A 24,287-nucleotide genomic window follows, 5' to 3' on the forward strand; every position below is an offset into this window, starting at 1 on the left:
AAAACCAAATTCAAATCCGTAGAATGTAAGTAATAAAGTGAAAGGTTACACTATAAACAAGGTATCAAGTGGTTTTACTCAACTGCTTGAGAAGGGTGACGTAGGCTGTTTATACAAAGGCACCTTAAAACCTTTGACATCTAAAAATGACACCCTAATTGCCCCATTTCTAGAATGTTTTTTTCTTTCACTTCTCATACTGTGATTGTATGCTAACAGTTCTGCAGATAGCGTTCTGTTTCTACATTTGTAATTTAAATCAGATCTTTGTGGATAGATTTGTGAGAGCTCTTTCTAAAGCTTTCATCTCCAACCAGTCAAACAGCACATAAAACAGCACTTCAGCGGCATCTCCAGCTGAAAGCTACTGTTTTCACACTTTTCCAGATCAAGGTTGTTATTAATTGGGAGACTTTAAGGTTTTAACTCAGTAACCTCTGGCTTTTCAGTGCCAGTTGGATGCTGGGCAAGAACACCATCCATTAAAATGTATGGACCATCCCATTGGTTTCATCAGGAGAGCTCCTGCATGCCTTTCAGGGGTCCAGCCCTTCCTGTAATTCTGAAATTTGACAAACCCTGTACTGTAAAATGTCACCCATTTGTCCTCGTCTGAAGGGTACTGCAGTGTTAGCACGCAGTCTGATAAAACATTACTCATGTATTCAAAATTTTCCATTTTAAATTGTAATTTTTCACTTTTACAGTTTCAAAACAGTAGCTGTCAGTTCAGTCAGTTTTTATTCCTTTTTTGTTCATGTTGCACGTTATTTTGTTAGTTAAGAGGTTTTGGGCATTTCCCAGCCCATATTCCCATTGGAGCATATCAAATGGTGTAGCAGAACTGCATCTCTCAGATTGCATTTTGGAAGAAGTAACTTACTTTTTATATAAAGTTGATTTCAATGCTTATTTGTTTAATAACAATTCCTTGCATCTATATACAGTGGGTCTCTTCCCAAAAAGCACTTTACATACAGGGGGTGGCCCACTTATTGTACTGCTTATCTGGGGTGCTTGTTACTTTTGAGTTCTGCAAAGACCGTGTAGCACTGATGCAAATATTGGAGTGTCATCACAGATCACCCTTGCATCATTGTCCAATTAAAAGGCATTAGCTTTAATTTCCACAGTGGCCTGCTGCTGCTGTGTCAGATGTACAAGAGCTGTTCAAGGATTGGCTGCTGTAAAGATTTTTGGGGGGGCCTCTTTTTGAATACATGGACATCAGCAATGGCTATAGGTCATCAGGGACACAGGTCACAAGGCCCAGAAATAGAAGGCAGGCCAAACTGGAACTCCTCTTCACAGTTATGGCCTTTCTGTTTTCCCGTCTACCTAATCCCAGGTGTCCACTCTCTCTTCCCAGATCACAGCCCGCCGCCAGTGGAAAAACGTGTACGATGAGCTTGGCGGCAACCCTGGGAGCACCAGCGCAGCCACCTGCACACGCCGGCATTACGAACGGTACGGCCCTCCATTTCCCTGTTTGCGAACCATCTGGGATTGGGGACCCACTGTTTCTTCTGTGCTGGGTGTGCTTGGTAATCAGACAGAGGAAACGATCAGCGTCAGGCAGCAACATAATGTCAGGCCTGGGCCTACTAGCGTTTGTAAGTAGGGCTACAGGTTCCTCAGTTGCAGTGGGAATGGCTAAGGCAGTTGTTAAAAGCTTGGCTGGCCAGGTTCTCCACTGGTTAGATGGGGGTCTGTGGCAGGACGGGGACTGTAAAGCAAAGCAGATTAGCTCTGGCAGGTGGGAACAGTTCAGAGGCCAAGGAAGCACGTGGTCTTGTTTTGGATGTAGTCTTGGCGGATGGTAGCTTGTCATCTCAGCAGGCTCATACCTCGTCCTGCATCATTTAAAAAAACGATTCGGTTCTCGGCACGTGAAATAATATCGTGCGGAGTAAGGCAAAGAGAACTGTGACTCTGAATGGATGGTTTGCTGATGCTTTTCAGTTTTGCAGCCGCAAGTGTAATTAATGAAATTAATTGGTGCTCTGAATGAAGCTGTTCTTTCCTTCAGTTGAGGGTGAAATATGAAGCAGCCCGTGGTGAACTAGTCTATTCTTTCAGTCCCCAGTTGGATCTTTGCTTTCACATTGCAGGATGAGCAATGGTTCTGCCTAAAGTCTCCAGTTGAGTTTTAAACTGCGATGCCTTGTCATGGAGTTTCACTGACAACATAGCCATCGCAGATCGGAATATTAATTGTTCAGTTCCAGCCTGTTAAAGACAAAAGATTTTTTTGATCTTTGTTAAAAAAAGGTGCCCGTGGCCAGTCAATATGTTTTTCCTGGCGAAAGATAAATTGGTGTTTCGAGTCAATCTTTCACAATGGAATAAATAAAAAAAATAAGCTGTAATAAAAATGTTTTGACCTTCTCATAATCCCTCTAATTCTTTGAAGGTGCCCATTTTTTTAAAACAGATTTTCCATTCTGGATATCCTACAGAGATGTCCTGTTTTGCAGCTTCCAGTCTCATAACGTTATTGTAAAGTTTCTTGGTGTGGTATATTTTTATTGTGGCTTAATTAGAAATCTTAATAGTGGCACAGAAGTTAGTGGTGCTGTCTCAGAGCCCCTGAGTTCTGGGTTTGATTGTAGATGGGAATCTTCTGTGTGGAGTTTGCACGTTCTCATCCAGGTTTGGTTTTGTTCCTGCTGTAGTAGGTTGATTGCCCTGTCCAAATTGCCCCCTGTATGTGTGTGTAAGTGCATGCCCATGTCTGTGCCATGTGATGGACTGGCCAGGTGCATTCTGCCTTGCTCCTATTGCCTGCAGTGTTAGGCTCTGGCTAACCACAGCCCTATATTGAAGTTAGCAGTTACTGAAGATGGATGGATATATGGAAAGGTGAATCTGAAATTCAAAATGAGAAAACTGTTATATTCCCCCAAATATTGCTCATGGGAACACTGATGCATTAATGTAGATAAGACAGAGAAAGAAATGATTAATGCAAGTGACTTTTCTGTGGTTCTTCTGCCTAAGCAATTCTATTTCACTGTTCTTTCTACCAAGAATGGGAGTCAGTAACTAACGTGTACAATATGCCAAACTCCATCCTGTAAGTGCTTATTAAAAAATGTATTTAAGTGGTTCCCAAGATTAGCTATCAGCTGTAATGCTTAGATTAAAAAATTAGGTCATAAAAAATTACATTAATAACCTTGAAACAGACTGCAATTTCTTTCTCCTCCATTTCACACTGCTTTTTTTAATTATATAGGTCAATGCCATTGATCAACTGTGACCCTGGTATTTATTTAATCTTATAGTTTACCGAGAGCTTTCTGTTCTAGAAATATTCAGATTAAAATACTGTTCTACAGATAACAGTCCGCAGGTCTTATTGTGTACTTTATATCGTTTTAAAAATATGCGTGCTTTTTATGTACATAATTACATAAAAGATCCATGGCAACAGTGTAATTTATAACAGTTTCCATTCTGTGTGGGGAGCACTTTGTTCCCATTGCTGGAGAATGTAATATTTCACAGAAACTGGTGAAGCCCACAGACCTCAATTAAAGTTCTCTTTAAATTGCTATCAAATAGGTATTTTTGTGAAGAATTCAAAGGATAGCTTTATTTAACGTTTAGCTGATAAAGTAAAAAAGCTCTGTACTGTGAAATATACTTACAACAAGGAATTGAATTTCAGAAAAAACAGGCACATCAATTCTTCATAGTGCTTTATTGATTTTTTTTTTTTATTCTCATCTGAATTAATGTTTGCCCTAAATTCAGATAAGGTATGGTTCAGTGAATGTATCTTTTAACCTATGGTGAGTAAGGCAGACTTTAATGTAGGGTATCTGAGTGTATTTTAATGATCTAGTGCAGAACCACTGCTCTTAAACTGCGTATTAAATCAACTGTTCTTTTCCCCTGGAGATTAATTCCTTATTCACCATTGCTACTGCAGTAAAACACAAAGGGGGAAAAATGTTTGTTTAGCAGATTTTAGATGCCAGGCATTTCATGTTATTGAAAAATATTTGAATATTTTGAAAAGCAATTTAGCTTTTTATGTAATGTCTATTATTATTCATGTATTTCACCATAAAATTAATGGTTCAAGGTAATTTCAATTGTTTTGTGGGCGTTATAAATAGAAAAACATACTTAAGTGAATCTCTGATTTGTCTAATGACTTTGTCACCTTAATTAGCATAAATAATTACATCCTCATGTGTCCTGCTAAGCTGTTGCTGTTTCCATTCTTTGACAGCAGAAAAGCGCCTGTTCTAATGGCTTAAGTTGGAGATGATTAGCAGTACAAGAATTTTAACGTATCGCAATTAGACAACTGCTGTTAGGTGTTTTGTCTGGGCTGTCTGCAGTTTGCCTTGCCCGACTCTCATCTTTATTCCATTTTTTATTCTGCTTAGATCAATATGCTAAACCAGTTAATCCTACTCTCTCAAGCAGATATTTTGCTCATCTGCCACAAATGCGTAAATGGAGTTTCCTATGTGTCTCAACCAGTAAGGGCACTCACCCAAGTCCAGGTGGAGCTCTGTGGTCACGGGTTCAAGCCTGGGTCATGTTGCTAGCTGACTATGCCCAAGAGTCCCTGAGATGTAGCACACAATTGGTTGAATGGCGGGAAAAGGGTAGAGTGGGATCAGTTGGGTTGGGTTCTCTCGACTCTCCACGACCCCTGACGTCTCCCGGGCAGGTGGTGTGTAGGTGAGTGACAGGTGCCTTGTCCAATCAGCTCTGTGCTTTGCCACTGACATGTCAGAAGAGGAGGGGCTAGTATGTGGGCGGAGTCAGAATCCACCTACACTTCCTCATTCTCCCCTGTGTGGTCTTGGGGTTCATGGCTGCAAGCAGAAAACACAATAGTAATTGGCGGTTTCAAATTTAAAAATTTAAAAATTAGAATTAAAAAACTATGTGTGACCTGTGTTACTCTAGAGGAAGGCACCACAGCTGTCTTTTCACTTTTCAGCATGGAATTGATTAATGGAAATAATTAACCTCTCTATATTCAGTTAGAAAGGTTCCACTTCCTTCTTGTTGCTTCCAGTATTTGCTTACCTAATCTGAAGATGATGACTTTTCTTCAGAATTTAGTTTTGGATCACGGAGATCCAAACGCGGAGACACGGAAATGGTGTAGTTTCATGTACGACTTGTGCCACTGGCATGTGTCTTCAGCAAAATCAGGGTCTTTGTTTGTATTGCACTAAAAAATGTTCCTAAGGACTTGGCAGAAAGACAGAAGCTTTGAATTTTATGTGTTTTTAAAATCATTGTTAAGAAAATTGGCACAAATAGAGACTAAATCAAACAGCAAATTCTGCCTATAAAACTGTGAAGAGAGCATTACATAGGGCATTATTAAATACAAAAATGCAGCACTTGCAGCAAATTATTCAACACTTTCAATAATTAAAGTTTCCTGTTCAGACATTAATGGGTTTTAGCCTTTGGGGATCAGTGAAGTAATTTTAGGCCTAAAAAGTCAGGCATGACAGAAGGCGTAGTTTGGCATTCCTTAAAAGCCGTGTTTAACTGCGTGAATCAGAATTAGTTCAAGGGTTGACTTCTTGACTAAACCTTTGAGAGAGCTACCACAGCCTAATGCTGAAGGACCATGTTTTTTAGTGAGTGTCTGAGAGAGAGAGTGGTTCTTTTTTTTTCCGGCAGCTCCATTGCTAAAGAGAGATCTTGGATTTAAAGGGACTATATTATCTTAATTATAACCATGCTAGTTGAAATCATGACTTTCCAGAAGTGAGAATTGAAATCTTGTTTTGGCTTTCACCGTAAGCTACAGCAGGTAGCCCGAGGCTCTATGTCTGCTGCAGCTTCCATCGTGTCCTGATACAGTTGTTTGTTTAAAATTCATTTAGCATCAAAAACCTGCTGGACTGCAATCTACAAGTGGTTCCCTCCTGCAGCCTCCCATTGTCCCTTGCTTTTATTGCTGCTTGGCAGTAATTTAAGCCGTCAGGAACCCACATTTTAGAAACCTCTCATTCACTGGCCCCCTAAATTGAAATATTGGCTGGAATATGGGGAAAGAGGCAACTCAAGAATTTCTGCTCAGAAGCAATGCGTTTATACAAATTGTGAAACTACATGTCGGAAGATATGTGTAAAACAAGTGTAACAAGTGTAGTATGGAAAAGAAAATGTAGTACTGTAATTTAACGATACAATAATAACTAATAAACAATCACAGGCTGTTCAGGGTATTAAATGTTTTGGTTACCTGTTCTTACAGTGGGCAGTGTGCCCTCTAGTGACCATGAAGAGTAATTGCATATTGTTATTATTATTTGTCATTTTTGTTGTTGTTGTTTTATGACTTTGCAGTTTTGTTTGCTACAGAAAAGCTTGCATTACTTGGTGATGATGACTTACAGAGGCTGGTGACTGAGACAGAACTGCTTTCATGGTAGAGAGGATTTGTGAGTGTGTGTTGCTGTTAATGCTAGACCAGGCTGAGACAGCCATGCTTGTATCACAAGTGATCTGGGCCACGGTCCAATCACAGTACTCCAATGTGTGAATATGGAGAGGAGTTCAATAGCAGAATCTGAAGGAAATGCATTGTTATCATGATCTAAAACTTCAGACCAAGATAAAATGTCTCTGTTACTTTCGAGAAGTAAAGTACAACTGTGGTATTACAGGTACCTTATTTTTTAACTTTTTGCTTTTGCCACATTTATTTTCATTTGCCATGTGCTTTTCATCCAGTGTGAGTTTTTTAAAAAATCAGCTTGTTTGACTGTTACTCTGGACAAAGCAAAACAATTGGATGTTTAATTTAACTGCTGAAGGAGGGCTGAGTGTATTTTTTTAATAGGAGAACATTATCTACTGTAGGTAACATTTCTGAGACACTTAGTAACACGGGCATAAAATGTAAAAAAAAAGTCAATCACCACCCTATTTTTTTTCTGTTTATGTACAGTATAACCATACAGTCATGCACAAATGAAGGTTTACGTGCAGATAAATACTGTATAAATACTGTATACCCCAGTGCTTATAGAGAATGTTTTTCTGTCCACTTCCTCAGTGGTGGTGAGGTTGTGGTTAAGAGCTGATGTTAATAAAGAATCACAGGCTCCGGAGCCCAGCCGTTACTTTGTTTCTGTAAAAAGGGCTTGAGAATGGAAAGCATCATTTATCTAAATGAGGCCCGGCTTCCTTGATTCAGTAGTAATGATGGTTTTCCAGGATATTGTGAAATGTGTTTGTGAGGCTCTCTGAAATGAAGCTGTGTGGTGCCTTGAATAAAGTTTCCACTGCCCTTTTAGGGAATTACAGTTTACATAAACTGTTTTTTTTTCTTATTGGAAATGAAATGAAAACATTTATTTATATTGGGTCGCTTTACAGTGCTGTTAATACATGCATTGCTTTTTTTCCATTCTACTTTATATTTTATAGGCTCAGAATAACCTGCCGCTCTTTGTGTAATTATTATGTTCTTTGAGTAAGATTATATAAAGAGCTATGTGCTGAATACTTATTATGAAAATTAATGTTATATAAGATTAGGCTTAGAAGCACTGTTGAAGCAGACACTGCAAAAGAATCTTATTACACACTCAGCAGCACTCCCAGTGGAATAACGTAGCAAAGACCTTAGCACAGATACAGAATGTGCACAGAAGAATTTCAATTCCCCTTCGTTTTGGAGCCATGCATCTGTCTTTTGAACAATGCCCTTATCCTTTGAGAACAAAGATAAAAAAACAAATGTGTAACATTTGTAAGTTTTCCAACTTTCCTCCCTGTTTTCTCATTTTAGAAAATAATTACTAGTAAACAAAATTACATACAGGAGATTCTTATTTTAAATATTTCATTGAATAAGTACTTGCTTCCTAAATGATAAAGTTATTGACCATGAATTAATTCATCTTGATTTCTCTCATTTGCACTGTGGAGTACTATTCAGCTCTGTGGATGGTATGGTGTGGGAAGAACATAGTATTTGTAAATAGAAATATTATACATTGAAACATGGTAGTCTTTTTTTCCCTTGGGTTAGTGGGCAGTGGCACAATGAGAACATTAAAAATGCCAAATGTAGAAAAAGAATAATAAAAGAAGCAATATAATGCACATTTGTTGTATGCTTCAGGAGAGATTTATTACCCCCATATGTCAATTAAATTACTGTGTACAATGCTTTGGTCTGCTCTGAATGTCATATGGTCAGTGATGATCTTTGACCAGCAGGCCAGGAGTCACTCTGACCCTGCTGACACCCAGATGACACTTAGCCACTGTGGATTAAATTGACTTGGTGTATTTTTCCTCAGTCTGTTTGGTGACTGGTTTTCAATTTTAACATTCACATTCTCCCTTATTTTAAGAAAGTCATTGTCTCAAAAGCAGTGACTATGTTACCCCAATCCTCAGCTCTAAAATCCTCTGTGTGTTTTCGATGCTGATTTTGCAGTGAACTCTGTAATTGTGAATGCAGTAGTATTAGGCACCGCCTAGTTAAATTTCACAGCTGCAGCTGTGCATGCAGACTGTGGGCCATAGTGAAACACAACCCCCAGTGGTTACTGAGACACTTCTGTAAATAAGTGCATACATCCTGTAATAGAACTTTTATCTGAGCTTGACGCCAAGTTTCTTCATTAAAAAAAAATGTAAGAGCTAATATTGAGTTGCAAAAACAAAAGTGGACCTTTATTACATAACTTTTAAATCTGGGACAAAGACACCTTGTAAGTCTTTTTATGGTCCTGATATTTCTGTAGAAGTCATTTGGTTTTTTTCAGGGAGCTTGTACACGCACAACAGAGGCTCTGTCAGATTGTATTTTAAGTAATATTAAAGCTAAAAATATTTATTTGCTTAAAGGACTCAAAAGAGATTGGTGTGTCTGCATCCAGCTACGAATCTGTATATATGTTTTTGTTGTATTTTATGCTTGAACTGCCCTTTATGTGTATCATTTCCAAATGTTCTTGAGTTAAAACATTCTATTCAATAAGTATAAGATGTTTGGTTTATTATAAAAAAAAATCAGGATCGTTTTCAGAGGTTACCTTTGCCGTCCAGAAAATAATCAAAGTATTGGGATGGCAAAATCAAAGCTGTTATACTTCCTCTTCCAGAAGTGCTCACAAATGCCCAGGTCATGATATTACCTCAGTACAAAGATGATCCAAGAGAGAACTGGAACCAAAGAAACAAAAAGGACAGATGAAACCTTGATAAACTTTTAACTAAGTCATGGACGTATGTTAAACATATCCTGGCTTGGGCACGCAAGGGCATGCCATCCCTGGAACTGCTCACTTGTTTTTATTTATGATGTAACTTCAATAACGATGGCACCAGCAGAAATTTAGTCTGATGTTTACAGAAACATTTTATCTACGTATGCAAAAGAAAATGCTTCCATATTTATTGGGTGGTACTTACAACAATGACCCCAAACATATAGCCAATGCAACTGAAGAGTTCATCAAAGAGAAAAAAGAGTGTAAAATCTGCAGATTTAAATCCAGCTGAAAATGCATTTTACAAACTGAAAAAATGCGAGCTCAATCAGTTGTAGAACTCATGAAGTTATTGCCTGTGCAACCAAATACTCAGTTTTTAATACTGAAATTTACTTAATGTTTGTGTGTCCCAATGCTTATGGTCACTTGAAATTACTAGGTTGAACAGAAAGTATGTTTTTGTTCCAATAAGATTAAGGGTATGCATGGAATTACCCAAAACAAAATATATATTGTATTGTCTTTACCATTCATATTAATCTTATGATCACAAATATATTTGATTGTAAAGAAAAAATAATGGTTTTGAATTAACTGTCCCAATTAATTTGGAAGGCACTGTAAATGTTCCTTGCACTTCCAAGATTATGCCACGATTACACCTGAACATGTTAATTTCCCACATAATGAAAACATGGTTTCAGTATGTTTAAACAGAGGACCTTAAATAACTTTCTAAGTCGATAATTACAGCCAGATTCTCCGCTGTGGTGCAGCTATTTGGGGAAAAAAAGGAATTTCATATTAAGGGTTCCATTTACCAAAAATTCTTTAGCTGCCTCACATGATGTGTTTTTCTGTTTGAAAGAGAACATAATTATACCGCTTCCTTTGAAAACACTGAGTGCATAATTTTTAGCACATCCTGCATCTCCAGAGAGGCTGTTTATTTTTATTTCTGAAATGCCCCAAATGATTATTGAAGAGAATGTTCTGTGTTAACATTTAAGTCCGTAGTGGCCATATAGTATTACAAGACTTGCCTGACATGTTTTTACAGCTCATGGTTAGGTTTTTATGGCCTTACATAGTCATATAGCTCATGATCTTATTGTAACTTTTTTTCAGTGCTCCTTAGCTAGTACATTAAGCTTTACATAATATCACCAATAACATGATACAGAGTTAACCATAGTTTACTGTTATGTGTGCATATTAGGTTAGATGTGAGTTTAAAGAGATTAAATCAGTTACTTTAGACATGGTGTCAAATGTTGAAAGAAGGAAAAAGTCACATCCTGTGGGTAGTTCTTGGCAAAGAATGTCCTCACTGCTGAAACCCTTGTGAGTAAACACAGTAAATGGATCTCGCAGTATGGGCACTTAAATTATTTTTTGTAGCCCAGAGCGAGTTCACATCATGAACATCATCTTGTTTTTGGCTTGTTTCTCAGTGAACTGTTTGTCCATTTGCCAAAGGGGCAGTATTGCTGACGAGAAACAGAAAAAAAAATGAACAGCTTATCACCATGTTTTAAGAAATAAATAACAGCTGATAATTCCACCCTTTTCTTTCCAATCTTTCTTCCTTACCGTTTGTTTCCTTTTTCTCTTTGCCTGTCTGCCCTTCTCAATCTTTCTCATTCCTCTTTTTATTCTCTCTCTCATAAAGGAACATTTAATTGCAGATTTCCTGCTCCTGGCACTAGGCCTTTGACCAGCTGTATGAAATGTAGTTTTACTGCTGTCTTGCTGCCAGCTGCTGAGCTCAGTGAAAAATAACAAAAATTAAAATCTTGCAGACCCACTTGAACTCTTAAAAGCTTTTTTTTCCTTCAGAAAGGAAATAAGCCACTCTACCTAATTTGCAAAGAGATTATTTTTTTTTGACACAGTGTTGTTTTTTTCAGTGCAGTACAAGAGGAAAGGGGCTGTTACTTAGACATATCCAGAGTCAGGAATGTGGAAAGAATGATGTTTTTTTTTTTCTCATTTGGTTCTGTTCTATGACTTCTCACCTTGCTGAATGGGCCATTTCCAGTTTTGTTTAAACACTCTCATAAGAAAAAAAGAGTCAAAAAGGCAACAAGGGGAATTTTGAAACTAAAAACACAGTGATGCAAATCTTACTCTGCAGGACTTAAGAAACAGAAATCAGGTCAAAAGGTAAAATTGTGCCATTTAATACAACTAAATGAAGGCAATCATAAAACCCGAGTAAATACTGTGAAGCTAGGCACAGGTTCTAAGAGACACACTTAGGTTCAGATTTTCTGATTTTGCAGGATTAGCTGTGAACAGGGTGAGTCTTTGTGCGCATTATTATGCTTTCATTATATAAACATTAAGTGAAACATTACAGTGGGAATCAGGTATTTGGCAGCTGTGTGCTATTTTGATTTGTCTGCATAGAAAGAGCGTTTACCAGTTTTAGCAGCTGTAACATGTTTAAACTCTTTTGGTAATGGGATCTGAAGATGAATGTTCCCTCTGGGCTCCTGCTTAGATTCATTACTGGACTGCTGCCAAATTGTAGCCATAGTTTTAATTCATGCTTCTCTGCGCCATGCCTGAGCATGCTCACTGAAGGCTGTTTTCTCTTAATGCTGTGCTAAGGTCTGGGGGTCTGATCTTGGTATTTGGGTAAATATTACAGAGGAATTATCTAGTTTCATGATGTCTTAAAAAATCATTAAATAAATCTAGTTTGTTTAGTGCGGTAGAATTTTTAATAACTCCTTTAAAAAAATTAATCTTGTGTTATTTATATTCTGACAGCATTACCTAACTCAGTGCTGCAAAATCTGTTTTGACTATGTCTCCTGTAGCAGAGTTAATATTTATAATTCTCCACGCTTTGAATTATTCCCACTGTGACTCATTAATCACACAAAGCACATTATAAAAACTTAAAACTGCTGGAGCAGAAACTGATTACAATGCAATATATGCCCTCCAATTACAAACTCTGTATCAGGTTTTCCCATCAAGAATGTGGAACAAAACAGATTAAATGCAAAATATCTCCAAAGTGTGTTTAATCAGGTTTGAAAAACATTACATAACGCTTAAAATATACAGTGCTCTCATTTCACATTATCCTTGTGAGACTGGCAACGCTGCACATTTCTGCACATTGCAAGGACCTTCAGAGAAGGGATTTGATTAGGATGTTGTCAGTGTGCGATGCAGGAAAGAGCTGTCCTTATATTAATCGGCAACTATGACCAAAAAAGGCTTTTAATTGAGATCAAAAGTACTAACCCGTTCACGGTTGAGTGACACAAAGGCTTTTGTTGAATGTCATTTAAAATGTGCTACTTTATTATCTCTGTAACTAAATATTTTCCTGTTCCCTTACTTCACCTGGGACTAAATTGACCAGAAAGTGCCCTGTTCTTTGATTGTGTAATACTTGAAACGTACACTGACAGAAATACATTAGTATTAGTTTCTGTTATTGCAGACCTGAGGCTGAATAGCAATGGCCCAGTTTTTACCAGGTACTAGTATGTGGTATCCAGATCGAATTTGCATCACATTAAATGCTGCTTGGCTGTAAAGTGGGGGCAAAATATGCACTCCATTTTGGTCTAGACAAAAATTGGACTGTAACATGCTGTAATGTCTTGTCTGGAAACTGTTTTCTCTTGAAGGGCGAATTTTTCAATCGGATAAGTGCTTCTGTTCTCCTCTCTCTGTGGTGGTTGTGGAATTTCAGGGGCTTAACTCTTCACCTGTTGCGTTCTGCCTTTCCTCCCCTCCAGGCTCATCCTCCCGTATGAGAGACATATTAAAGGGGAAGAAGATAAGCCCCTGCCCCCCGTGAAACCCCGAAGACCGGAGAGCAGCTCTCAGGAGGGGGGCTGCAAAACAAAAGTCGCCACAGCAAAGCGTCTCAAAGGAGAACCCAACCAAAAGCCGAGAAATGAAAAGGATGTCTCTCAGCGAAACTTGGGGGTCAGTTACTCATGCTCACATTTATTTCATCCCAGCCCGGGGGCAGTTTCAGCTTTCTTTTTAAAAAAATACAATAAATGAGAGTATACTTTAGATGTGACCCTTTCTTTATTTAACAAATAAGCTGTCAAAGTCTTTCCAAAATAGCGCTGTCAGGAACAGCTGGTTTTAAAATAATTGTTTTAGCTTGAATAGATTTTTCTAACCACTCCACTACATCATGTTAAATATAATGGAAGACTGAATAATTTCTTTGCTTCGGCAACTCCAAACAATTTGCATATTTGTCTGGAGTAGTTTTTTTTTTTAGGCAGGAGTAAAACACGTTCTTTTTGCTTTTTTTGCATTATGGGTGTGGGTGCTATTAAGCTTCCCTCAGAGCAAGAGAAATTGCGCTGCCAAATTTATTATTATGAACAATATTTATTCCATACAGAACAGGACAAACTCGTGGTTACTGTGGAAGTGCTTTATATCAAATCTGATCAGCTATTATGTGGAAAGTGAAGTGATGCCATATGTTGGTCTTACATAAACCACATGCTATTTTTGTCCCAAAACCCAATAAATCCGGAGTGATTTTCAAATGTCTTTCCAGTTAAGTACAAATAGGAGGAAAAAAAACTCCTTAAAAGGAATACAAAAAGGGAATATTTTTTCACATATAAACAGAAATTGATTACAGGAAAGAAAATGCTTTTAAGTTTTATTCTAAAGTTTTATAGTATTGCATTAAGACTCGTTTCCAGAGCACCTCCAAAGCATATATTAATACTGCAGACGATAGGATGAGCGATAGGCAGAAACAAAGAAGCCCATTAAAAACTCCAAATTTTTTTCCTGTGCCATGCTTTGCTCATCTGTCTGGTATGTTCTGTAATTATAAAGACTCCTGAGATCATTGATTGTACATTGTAAAAAAAAAAATCCAATGCAGGGAGAGAAAACAAATCACAAAAGCCACCCGACAAAACTGAAGCTTTAAAAAAATCTTGTAAACCCATGTAATGAGTTTATATCTTTTAAAATACAACCTATGGGATCTCCAAAACTGATCCTGTATAGACGTACAGTACGTGGGTGTGTTTATGTTTGAAGTAGAGGCCTTTGCATGTAAATATTGGTGCAGGCTGTGACGTTCAAGTGACTATTCATTACCACTGGATTTAAGGCAGATGTCCCAAACTATAAATCCCGATCACATCTACAGCACCCAGTCATGACTCCTTGATGAGACTCTAATCTTGACAGTTGTCACAAGAAACTAAAAGGCTTCAAACAATGTGTTTCTGTGTGTTGCCATAGAAAGACTACAAGCTTGAAAGGGGCTGTCACTCAGCAGTGCCATGAGTGGAGTTCTGCTGTGACCTCTGGGGTTAAAGTGCATTGTCTAAACAACAACCTGAATATCAGGATATGTGCACACAAGCATTATTACTATAGAAACATGCACAAAACAAGACCATTTCATTACCACATATACGCAACAACAAATACATAGTTATTTTGTAACTTTGCCTACTCTGACACAAATTTATTTTTTAATCTTCTTTTTTCAAAGAATTGACAGTGATGAGCTTGAATGATGTAACTGGTTGATGCTGTGCAACATCTGTTTGAGTTATTGTTGTCAATGTGAATAGATTAATGGGGAAAAAAATTGGCTTTTTAGATAAAAAAAATATTTCAGTGTCTTGTTTATATTAAAGACATATGATGTGTGGCTTTAATTTACAGAAAGAGTACTTATTATTTTCCAAGGATAAGCAGATGTCTGTCACATTTGCAGCCTTTGAGGGTTTTAAATTCTTGCTTATACTTTACAAAAAAAACATAACTAGACCGTGGAATTAATGTGTGTACCTTAGCAATGCAATATCCATCCTGGCTAGAAGTTGCACAACCAAATCATTTATTTAAAGCAGTCTTCTACTTTAAGGACGTGAAAGACACGTTTTTAGTGCCATGTCACAGATAAACTTGAGATTTACCGTTGCTGCATTTTACCTGACTGCCTTAGTCATCCGTCAGCCACTGTTGCCTTACATAACTTAGTTTTATTTTGCTATTCACTTTGATGTTTGCCATTTGTAAATAATGCACCCCACTTGTTCTGAATTAAATGATTTCACTCTCTGGGTTAAGTTTCAGTTAAGCACGTCCATTTTTTTAAATCTGACTGACGGATTATTTGCTTTAAACACGATCAAATACTTGTCTTTGCGTGAAGACTGTGCACACTAATGAAGTGAGCTTTCTGCAGAGGATAACAAAAGGCCATGTCTTGTTCCAGGTGCCTGACAGCAAAGAGGGGTTCCCAGAGATGGCCGACGTGAAGCCGGTGCATCAGCCGCAACAGCAGCACAGCCTGATGAAGGAGGAGGTGAAGGATGAAGAAGAGGAATTAGGGCTTAGTGCAGAAGAACAGAACCTCGAGCACAAGACCAAGGAAGACGCAGCAGGATGCAACACACTTCTGAACATGTCCGCGCCCTCTGAGAAGCCTCCGTCAGAAAGGGCCAGCAGCGACGCCGCCGTCCCTTCTCCTCCTACCGCTATCACAGTGGCCACACCAGAGCAGTGCGGACACGGACTCCTAGACAAACTAAGCAACGAACTGCAGGAGAAAGCTGCCAGTGGCTTCACAGTGGCCGCTCCCCAGTTGTTACACGTCTCCCACATGCAGGACCAAAGGCAGAAGTGCGTGCCGGAGTACAGTACGCCTTGTGTGGTAGGCAAAGTGGACCCATCCGTACACAAAGAAACTCCAAACCAAGTTGGCATGGTTTTGCCTACGTTGAAGCAGCAGCCTCCACAAGCCCCGACAGCTCCAGAGAACATCCCAGAACAAGATCTACCCGACAAGGAGGACTCGTGCATTAGTTACACACCTATTTTGTATCCAAGGGCTAATCCTGGAATAATGTCTCCCTTGGCCAAGAAGAAGTTGTTATCCCAAGTTAGTGGAACGGCCTTGCCCAACAACTATTCATTTGGCCCACCTCCACCATTAATTAAGAAGGGCATGAATAACAATGCTGACGATTTAGCGGCGTTACATAACTCACAGGTTTCCAGTGCAGAGACTATTGTGATCAGCAGACCTTCTGTAATCCAACACGCGCAGAGTTTCAAAATCCGAAATGCAGAGGAAAGGAAGCCTCTGGGTGAACCACTGAAGCACGACCTGTTGGGCAAGTGTGAAGCATTTCCTTGCGATCTTTCCAAGAGCCAGCAGAGCTCCGCGGCGGAGACCAGCACGGAGAGAACTGACGCTCACGACACCGTGGACAAAACCTCGGAGAAATGGACAGCTCCCCTCTCCCAGTTACCCCACTTTCTGACAGAGTTCTACTCCTCTCCTCACCTACACAGCCTTTACAGGCAGACAGAACACCACCTGAACAAGGAGCAGTTGTCCAAGTATCTGAACAGGGAAAGCCTCTTCTCCCGAGAACATGAAAATATTTCTTGTTTCACACCGACCCAACATTCGGATAACATTGGTCTGAGTTACTGTTCTCCCTTAAGTCAAAAAGAAAAACTGACCTCTGCTAAAATTTCTTCAGATGACCAACCGACGGACTTAAGTCTTCCTAAGTCCTCTGCTCACAAACTGCCTTCATCCAAGCCTTCACCGTGTGGTGTCCCTCAATCGGCAATGCAGCAGGACCGCAAATCCCCGCCGCTCTTTCAGGTAGCCGTTAGCCAAGCCTCCAGCCATGACTGCAACCCCAAAGCGTGCCGTGTGCCACCGATGACGATGTCAACCCCGAAAAAAGCCGCTGATCCTCCTCAGAGAGCTCCGGGCACGACCCAGAATGGCCGGGCGGAGGATGTCGTTGTGCACAAGATGGACGAGATAGCGCGGCCCATTCTGAGTGTGAAAAGCAGCCCACAGAACATTGGGGCTGCTAGGCCTCTGAAAAGGAATCTGGAGGAGCTGGAGACTGGAGCTCCGGAGAAAAAGATCAGGGCTGTGACCCCCATGCACGCAGTGAAGGAGACAACAGGCAAAGCGCACATGTCTGAACAGGACAGTGAAGGGGGCAAACCTGTAGAGTCTGCGCATGCTGTGCATGCCAATAGCTTCCTGGATAGCCATAAGCTTCCCTTGCATTCCCCCATTTTCCCGGGATTGTACCCTGGAGCCTTTGTATCTCAGGTACAGGACATGTGTGACAGCCTGGGCTCCCACATCCCCACAGGCTACTCTCATTCTCTGCAGTACTTGAAAAACCACGCTGTCATCTCTCCGCTCATGCCTCCCTTCGCCATTCATTCCTTCATGATGCAGAGACAGCTCCTCGCCTCCTCTCCAAACCCCCCTCAGATTTACAGGCACCTGACATCCACAGCCCCTGTAGGAACCTCCTATGGGGACCTCTTGCATCACAGCCTGTACCCCTTATCTGCTTTAAACCCTCAACCTGCATTCAGCCCCTCCCAGCTGTCCTCTGTTCACCCCAGCACCAAACTTTAATACAGAAGAGACGGTTTTGCTCACTGGACATCATTGATTTTGGGCAGAGCAGTGTAAGAATCTAGTATTTGTTCCCCCGTACACGTGGCTATGGTATTATATTTACAGACAGTAGATTAACTGAGATGCCTGAATCTGGGAACAATCACTTTTTTGCACCAGATTTTGCCACTTAATACAAAATTTGCACATTTCTTTGAAAACGGGCCGACAGCTGAGTCCTTTTCATTCCTGCCGCTTCAGTGTAGGTCTCATGTAGTGTTCATTTTCAAATGTGTCTAAAGGAGGCATGAGCAATAATGCCATGGAGCTTCTAGCCAGATGACAGGTGGGTATTATGGTAGTTATTGCTGGGTATCCAAAGGATAATAAAATGTTGTAAGACAAATCAATGCAATGTACAGTGCAATTATGATGGATTCTGGGTTTTCTTGTATCTGAGAACACTATGAACTATTGCAGAACACTGTTTAATCAACTGTATTTGAATCAAGGTTTACTGTCAGAAAAGTTTTAATATTATTCGTTATTGTGCATTTATTTTTATTTAATTGTAGAGTCCTAGCTGGGGGAGTTCATTTCAAGGAGACTTCTGTATGGGGGTGAGCATTGGTAGTGACTTCATGCTGTTCATGCTGTTGATTCCAATCACACTGACTGGAAGGTTGCTGTAGGAGTTCACCCAGATTCATAAGAAAACAAGCAGACAGGTTTTCTCTGCTGAAACAGTTTTAGCTGTGTCCTATACTACAGTATACTCTACCCTACTTGTAAGTAAGTTACATTACTCAGCTGATTTGAATTTACCACAATGCTGTAAAATACTTTTTGTGAATTATTGGACTAAGGTATTTGTATAAACTTTTAAGAGAACTATTCCAACATTTTATAATATTATAATATTCACTGGCTACTCAAATTCCTGACTGTTTAAAACTACAGGTTACTGTGTACTTGTGTCTGTGGGGAAAGCTTCAATGTCCAGGACTGCTTGGAAAACCAATACTTTTTTCCCCAGTTTTTCCAATATTTTAGAAATATGTATTCAGGAGCCACTGCTTAGTTATAGAATTCAATGGAAATTGTTTGTAAGGCTTTTAGGAACCTTCTTATGAGCACTTAACTAAGCACACAGATCGGAACCTTCACATTTTTAGAGCCATTTGAAGGAGGAGGTGGGGAGAATTTAAAGCAGATGTAATGGGGGAAAATACAGCTTGATGACAGCAATCAATGAAAAGATTATGTACCATAATGATACATAATGTTGTCTTCAAAAAGGGTGTAAGCAGTGACGAGTAATAGGGGCTTATGTCATTCTTTTTGCACAAAGGATTTTGGGAAAGAAGAAAAATGGTTCAAATACATGGTAAGATAAAAATCCAGTTTTGTCAGAAATAATCAATTTTAGTGTGTTAGTGATACTTAAATATTAGCTGAGAGAAATGTATTTGCTCCAAAATGTTTGGAGTAACACTCAAGGTTGCTATGTAACTTTTTTTTAAATAAGTAATAAAATATTTTATAAGCATTACAAGGCTGATGTCTGTCCAGTTTGCACTGCTTTTGCTGTGGGTTTCACATGACTTTAAAATCATTGTGTTACTTGGAGTTTGGTGCATACAGTTCTGACATATTCAACTGTGACTGTTCAATATGGAAAGAATTGTGTTCAATACATTTCTGCTTTGCAAGTATTTGTGCCTTTTGTACTTGGTTCTAAAGATCTGCTGTTTGGAAAAAGAAAAAAATTAAAAAAAAGTTGCAGAAAACATAGAGGTGGTCTAATTTTTATCTCTGTAGAGAACATTGTGGTTTATAAAAAGTATGTTTTAACACTGGGATTGATGAATAAAATCAGAGAGGTGTGCATTTCCCAGCCTGGAGTCTCATACTGTGCACACTCAAATCGGAAGAATTCATGACTGCTGGGGTCCTGTACTGGACCGCACGTTCAAAAAGCCCAGAGTGGGGCGCGTCTGGTCTAGTTTTACAATGATCATTATAAATATAATGACTAGTGGGAAATTCTAGACTTCTCCCCCTCCCACACCCTCCCCAAGTCGAATGTTTGTCATGAGCACTTAATGACCCCCCTCTTTCAGTGTGGGATTGTCTCACCGAGTGGTCTGTTGGTTTAAAAGGTTAGCTCATACTATTCAGGCTTTTGACACAAAATGTATTTCTTTGCTATCTGTTGTAAATAATGTTTACTTTTGTCAGTCATCTTTTCACTTTTTGTTATTATGTTGTACGGTGATTATTTGTATATAGTAAAAGTAGAACTGGTAACACTATAGTTCTGTTGTTGTTCTTAAGGTTACTGAGTGACCTTGTTATTAGTTTAAACACTACAGTTATGAATACTGAGCCAACTATACACACTCAGTTTTTTTGGTCTGTTTTTTTTGTTTCCAAATTGTACTTCTTGAAATGCTTTTGATACTATGTGCCGTTTAGTTTCCTGATCACACAGCTGGCAAAAAATATTTTGTACTTTATGATCCACTGTATATTTAATTAAAAATATTTTACTACCTACTTCGATGTGTTTTTACTCAGCAGTAGTATTCTGCCCTATTTGCTTTCTTAATCGTAATTACTGTTTATCGTATTTTTTTCCAACGGCAGAGAAACACTTCTTAATTAGAGCCATGTTTAAAATCATGCTGAACACACAGCCTCAACTAATGATTGTCCAGTATGCGCATTACTGTGAAACCACTCTACCATAATGAGCAATAAATAGTGCACTTTTATGTAGTAGCTACCTATGAGAACCACGTTGCTAATCTAGATTTAGTGGTTTGCAACCTTGAGTAACTGCTCCCTCTAGTGTTCGAATGCATTGTTTTGACGCACTTGTACAAGAAAAGATTGTCCCAGCAACTTTTTATCTGTCGTGATCATACCCGCTCATCTGAGGAAAAGTTAACGTAATTATCATATTCCCAGTTTTAAATATATATTAACAAGGACAACTGCTTATTTCTTCAAGAACTGTTTCCCCCTAAAGTCTGTTCAGAATTACATCCCATGATTTTATATGGACTGAGATGAGCTAAAGATCCAACTAAAACATTTTCACTTGCGTATTGTGTTGTGAAAGCTATTTTATTACTAATTTCAAGAAATGTGTTGCATTATATGCAGCTTGAGGTGTTAGTGGACATTTTTCCCCTTCCAGGGCTATTTTATTGCTCGAGGGCTGCTTACACAAGATGTGATGGTCATAGATTAGGAAGTGCACTGGTATAACAGAGAATGTGTTAAATACTGTAATTTGGGTGCAACTACAAACCTGAGACAGCCTTTTATCGTTTTATGCATGTCTTTTAATATCCGCTTAGGTTTCCTTGGTGAATTAAGTAAATACTCTGACTTCAAGATAACAATTCCTCAATTTCACTGCGTCATCGTTTGCTAAAAAATAATATTGGATGTTCTAATTTGAGTTTGTTCTCATTAAACTTGACTGACAATACTCAACCGGTATACGACCATGTACTTAACTACTGTACTAATGAGGTTTCCTAATAAATTCTCTTTGAATGTATGTAAAATGAATCGCTTGTTTCTGACATCTCATTTGTAATTACAGGACATGCATGGCATGTATCTAGCCCACTCTTTATGCCTGGAAACATTGATCTGTTTCCTGAAATGAAATGAAAAGATTGTAATGGATATACTGACCATCAAAAGAAATTTCACTTATACCTGCAAATAATTCAGAAAGAACTTTAAGTAAAAGGACTGACTCTTTTCTGTATTAGGTGCACTAATGTTTTAGTGAACGCATGCCAAAGATCAATTTAATTGTGCCAGATAGCATTTGTCAGCAATAGGATTGATCCACTAAGAATCTACTGTCAAGGTCACTCTCTTGACGCGTGGCCACCATCTGTGAAACATGCTTTGTAGAAGCTTGCAGATGCTGTCTTGTCTTGTTGGAGTCTGCCCTGTTCCTAGTGTCGGGACAAGCCACACCCTTTCACTGGTCTCTGAGCCCAAGACGCCCCATTTCATCCCAGCTCATCCCACAGGCGTTTCCTTGTGACAAAGCTGGGGAGTAGAGACATCCATGGCATAACTCACAGTCCCACCCAGACATTATTCCACAACCTGCATGAGGATGTGTGCCGTGCTCTCCTGCTGGAAGGCTGGCATGTCAGGATGGTGCTACAGAGAGGGCAGCAAGTGAAGTCCCAGGATTTGATCAATCACTATAAGTGATATATGGAGGTGAGGCATACAGTGGCGCCTCTCTGTTTTAGTCTTTTCAAAAGGCTGGTCATTCGACAGCCTTTAAATCGCTCCTGCCGAATCTCAATAATGAGGTGACCTCATGTTTGTGCAATAGTTACAGTCACTCCAGTGTATCACGGTCAGTAAACACATAATCAGGACTCACAAATGGTTTACTTTGTTTTCTTTGAGTGCCCTTACATTACACACAGTATAAGCGTATATATCAATCGGAAAACATAATGTCTTTGGTACTCACCAAATTCCAAAACTGTCACTTTCTTAGTACTGACTTATTGCTAAGAGTGTGTTTACATGGAACAAATGTCAAACATGTCTTCACCAGCAACTACAATCCCTTCGACCTCACGGGGGAGGGGCAAATGCGGAAGTGATGGCAGAGCCCTGACTCCGCCCACCCCCGAGCCACTTTAATCTGGAAACAGCGCCGATTGGAGAAGAGGCGCGTCTCTCAACGGCAAATGCCTACAGGCGCCCGGAACGTCGCAGGGGTCGTTGGCCGCCGACAGCCGAGAGAGCCCTGTCCGACTGATCCCGCTGCAGCCTCGGCCCCCCCTGTTTGGGGAAGGCCGCTCACAGTCAGCTAGTGCCTCGACGCAGGCTCGAACCTTCGATCACAAAACTCGGCCAGATCTCGGCCGAGCGACTGCACCGGTCGGGGGCTTCGAGAACCGTCGAAAGTATTTTTTTTGCTTAAATTAAGAATATAACGAAAAAAAAAAACATTTCTGCACCTGCTGAGCAGCTGAAATCTTTGTAATTCCCATGGGAAGCGTTTTTGCTTTTAAAATGTCCACGTTCAACCATTTAATTTCAGGGATTTACCAGCAATTGTGAAGTACTTTTTAAGTAGTAGCATTTTTTTTCTTCTTATAATGAATAAGGGAGATCTGTCGGTTCAAGTGTGTTAATAACCGTTGTGATTATAAAGCATGCCACTGTCCTACAATGAGTTTCTACTCATGCTTCTTTAGTTAAAAATTAATACAGGATGTATACAAAATGGAAAAATGTGTATTTCAGCAAACAGAAGAGCAGACCTAGTCAGACAAACCTAGATCATGCGGTTAACCTGTGATCTGGTGGTTTCAAAATTAGAAGGTCACACTTATACTATGCATATTTCAAAAATCAAAGAGGAAGAGCTGTTTTTTTTACGTTATCATCACTTCTCGTAAGCATCCTTTGATCAAGTGCATAATTGGTGTGTATTTCCTTTAAAATATCACGTCCTATTGCCTGAGGCATTAATTTCTCCTAGAATTTGGTTCGATGTGTTTTTCCCTTTCCATTACCAAGAAAATGGTTTGCATTTTTAGAAGCTTTTCTTTGATTTTTCAGATGAGAAATATCACTGTAATTTGTCCTGACTTGAAATTTCATTTGTTTCTAACTATACTGGACTTCAAGTTAACGTGTTCTGTAACAACTATCCGCAAGCTTCACTTTCCTAATTTAAACAAAAAACGTTTTTCATTCATTAGACAATGTTCTTATCTGTCTCCACTTCCAAGACTGTAATAAAGCATATGAAGCTGCTTTAGATTCCGTTAAAACTATAATATTCCCTCTTGTAAAGCCCGAGAGAACACCGACGCACATAGAGCAGAAGAGCTACACGAAATCTAAAACTAAAATGGTTTTAACGGATTTGTAATCGTGCTCCGTTGGAATTTTTTCACTTGTCATTTTACTGTTTTGCGACAGGAACGTAATCTCATACAGAATCTCAAAATCTAGTGGAGATCTCTTCTCAAATTTGTATCACAATGTGTGTACTTTTACCGCTTCGAAGATGGAAGTGTTCTCATTCTATTTACCCATTCCTCCGCTTACTTAAGGACATACTGTAGCATGGGCAGCCGCGTCCTTTTGGAGTGCAAGCGTTTACCCGACTAAACCAGAAGAAAAAATACCCTCGACTTTCTCCGCTCCCTATCCAGGATACACAGAATGCCGCCATCTGCCGGTAACGTGCGGGTATGATTATTGGTCACATTCGCCTTGGAGCACTGGCGGCTCCGCTTAATCCAGAGCAACACTGAAGCGGTTACATGCAAAACAGCATAACACACTTTATTCACAGACTCTGATGTCATTCATTCAACGAGATTGGCTGGACTCGTTTACAACTCGCATTTATTATAAACCCATGCTGAATTTTTAATCTGAGTCTAACTGTCGTTACAATGTAACTATTCACTAGGATACAGAAAACTCATAAAATTCCAAGCAGGAGTCTTTGAGAGACTTCCAAATCAGTTTGAACCTTGTTTAAGAGTGTAGTGTTAGTTCTCAGCAATTATAGTTTATAAAAAATATTAATTTAAAAATTTCTACCACCC

The 24,287-nt window shown here is 39.3% G+C and overlaps 1 protein-coding gene and 1 long non-coding RNA gene across 2 annotated transcripts in view; one reads left to right on the forward strand and one right to left on the reverse strand.

Moving 5' to 3' along the window:
* Window positions 1-20,214, forward strand: part of arid5b (AT-rich interaction domain 5B) — a 68,685-nt gene extending 48,471 nt beyond the window's left edge. Inside the window, exons 8-10 of the mRNA XM_006630485.3 lie at window positions 1,370-1,467; window positions 12,998-13,190; window positions 15,484-20,214. Coding sequence (XP_006630548.2) covers window positions 1,370-1,467; window positions 12,998-13,190; window positions 15,484-17,673 — 2,481 coding nt within the window. The 3' untranslated portion in view covers window positions 17,674-20,214. The remainder of the gene's footprint in view (window positions 1-1,369; window positions 1,468-12,997; window positions 13,191-15,483) is intronic.
* On the reverse strand, window positions 1,462-22,481 carry LOC107077342 (uncharacterized). Its single transcript, XR_001478390.2, has 4 exons — window positions 22,181-22,481; window positions 9,051-9,180; window positions 4,514-4,841; window positions 1,462-2,868 (listed from the first exon to the last, which is right to left on the reverse strand). It is a non-coding gene; the product is annotated as an uncharacterized lncRNA (long non-coding RNA).
* Window positions 22,482-24,287: the final 1,806 nt, after the last annotated feature.

Source organism: Lepisosteus oculatus, chromosome 4, assembly GCF_040954835.1.
Source record: "Lepisosteus oculatus isolate fLepOcu1 chromosome 4, fLepOcu1.hap2, whole genome shotgun sequence".
Classification (NCBI taxonomy): domain Eukaryota; kingdom Metazoa; phylum Chordata; class Actinopteri; order Semionotiformes; family Lepisosteidae; genus Lepisosteus; species Lepisosteus oculatus.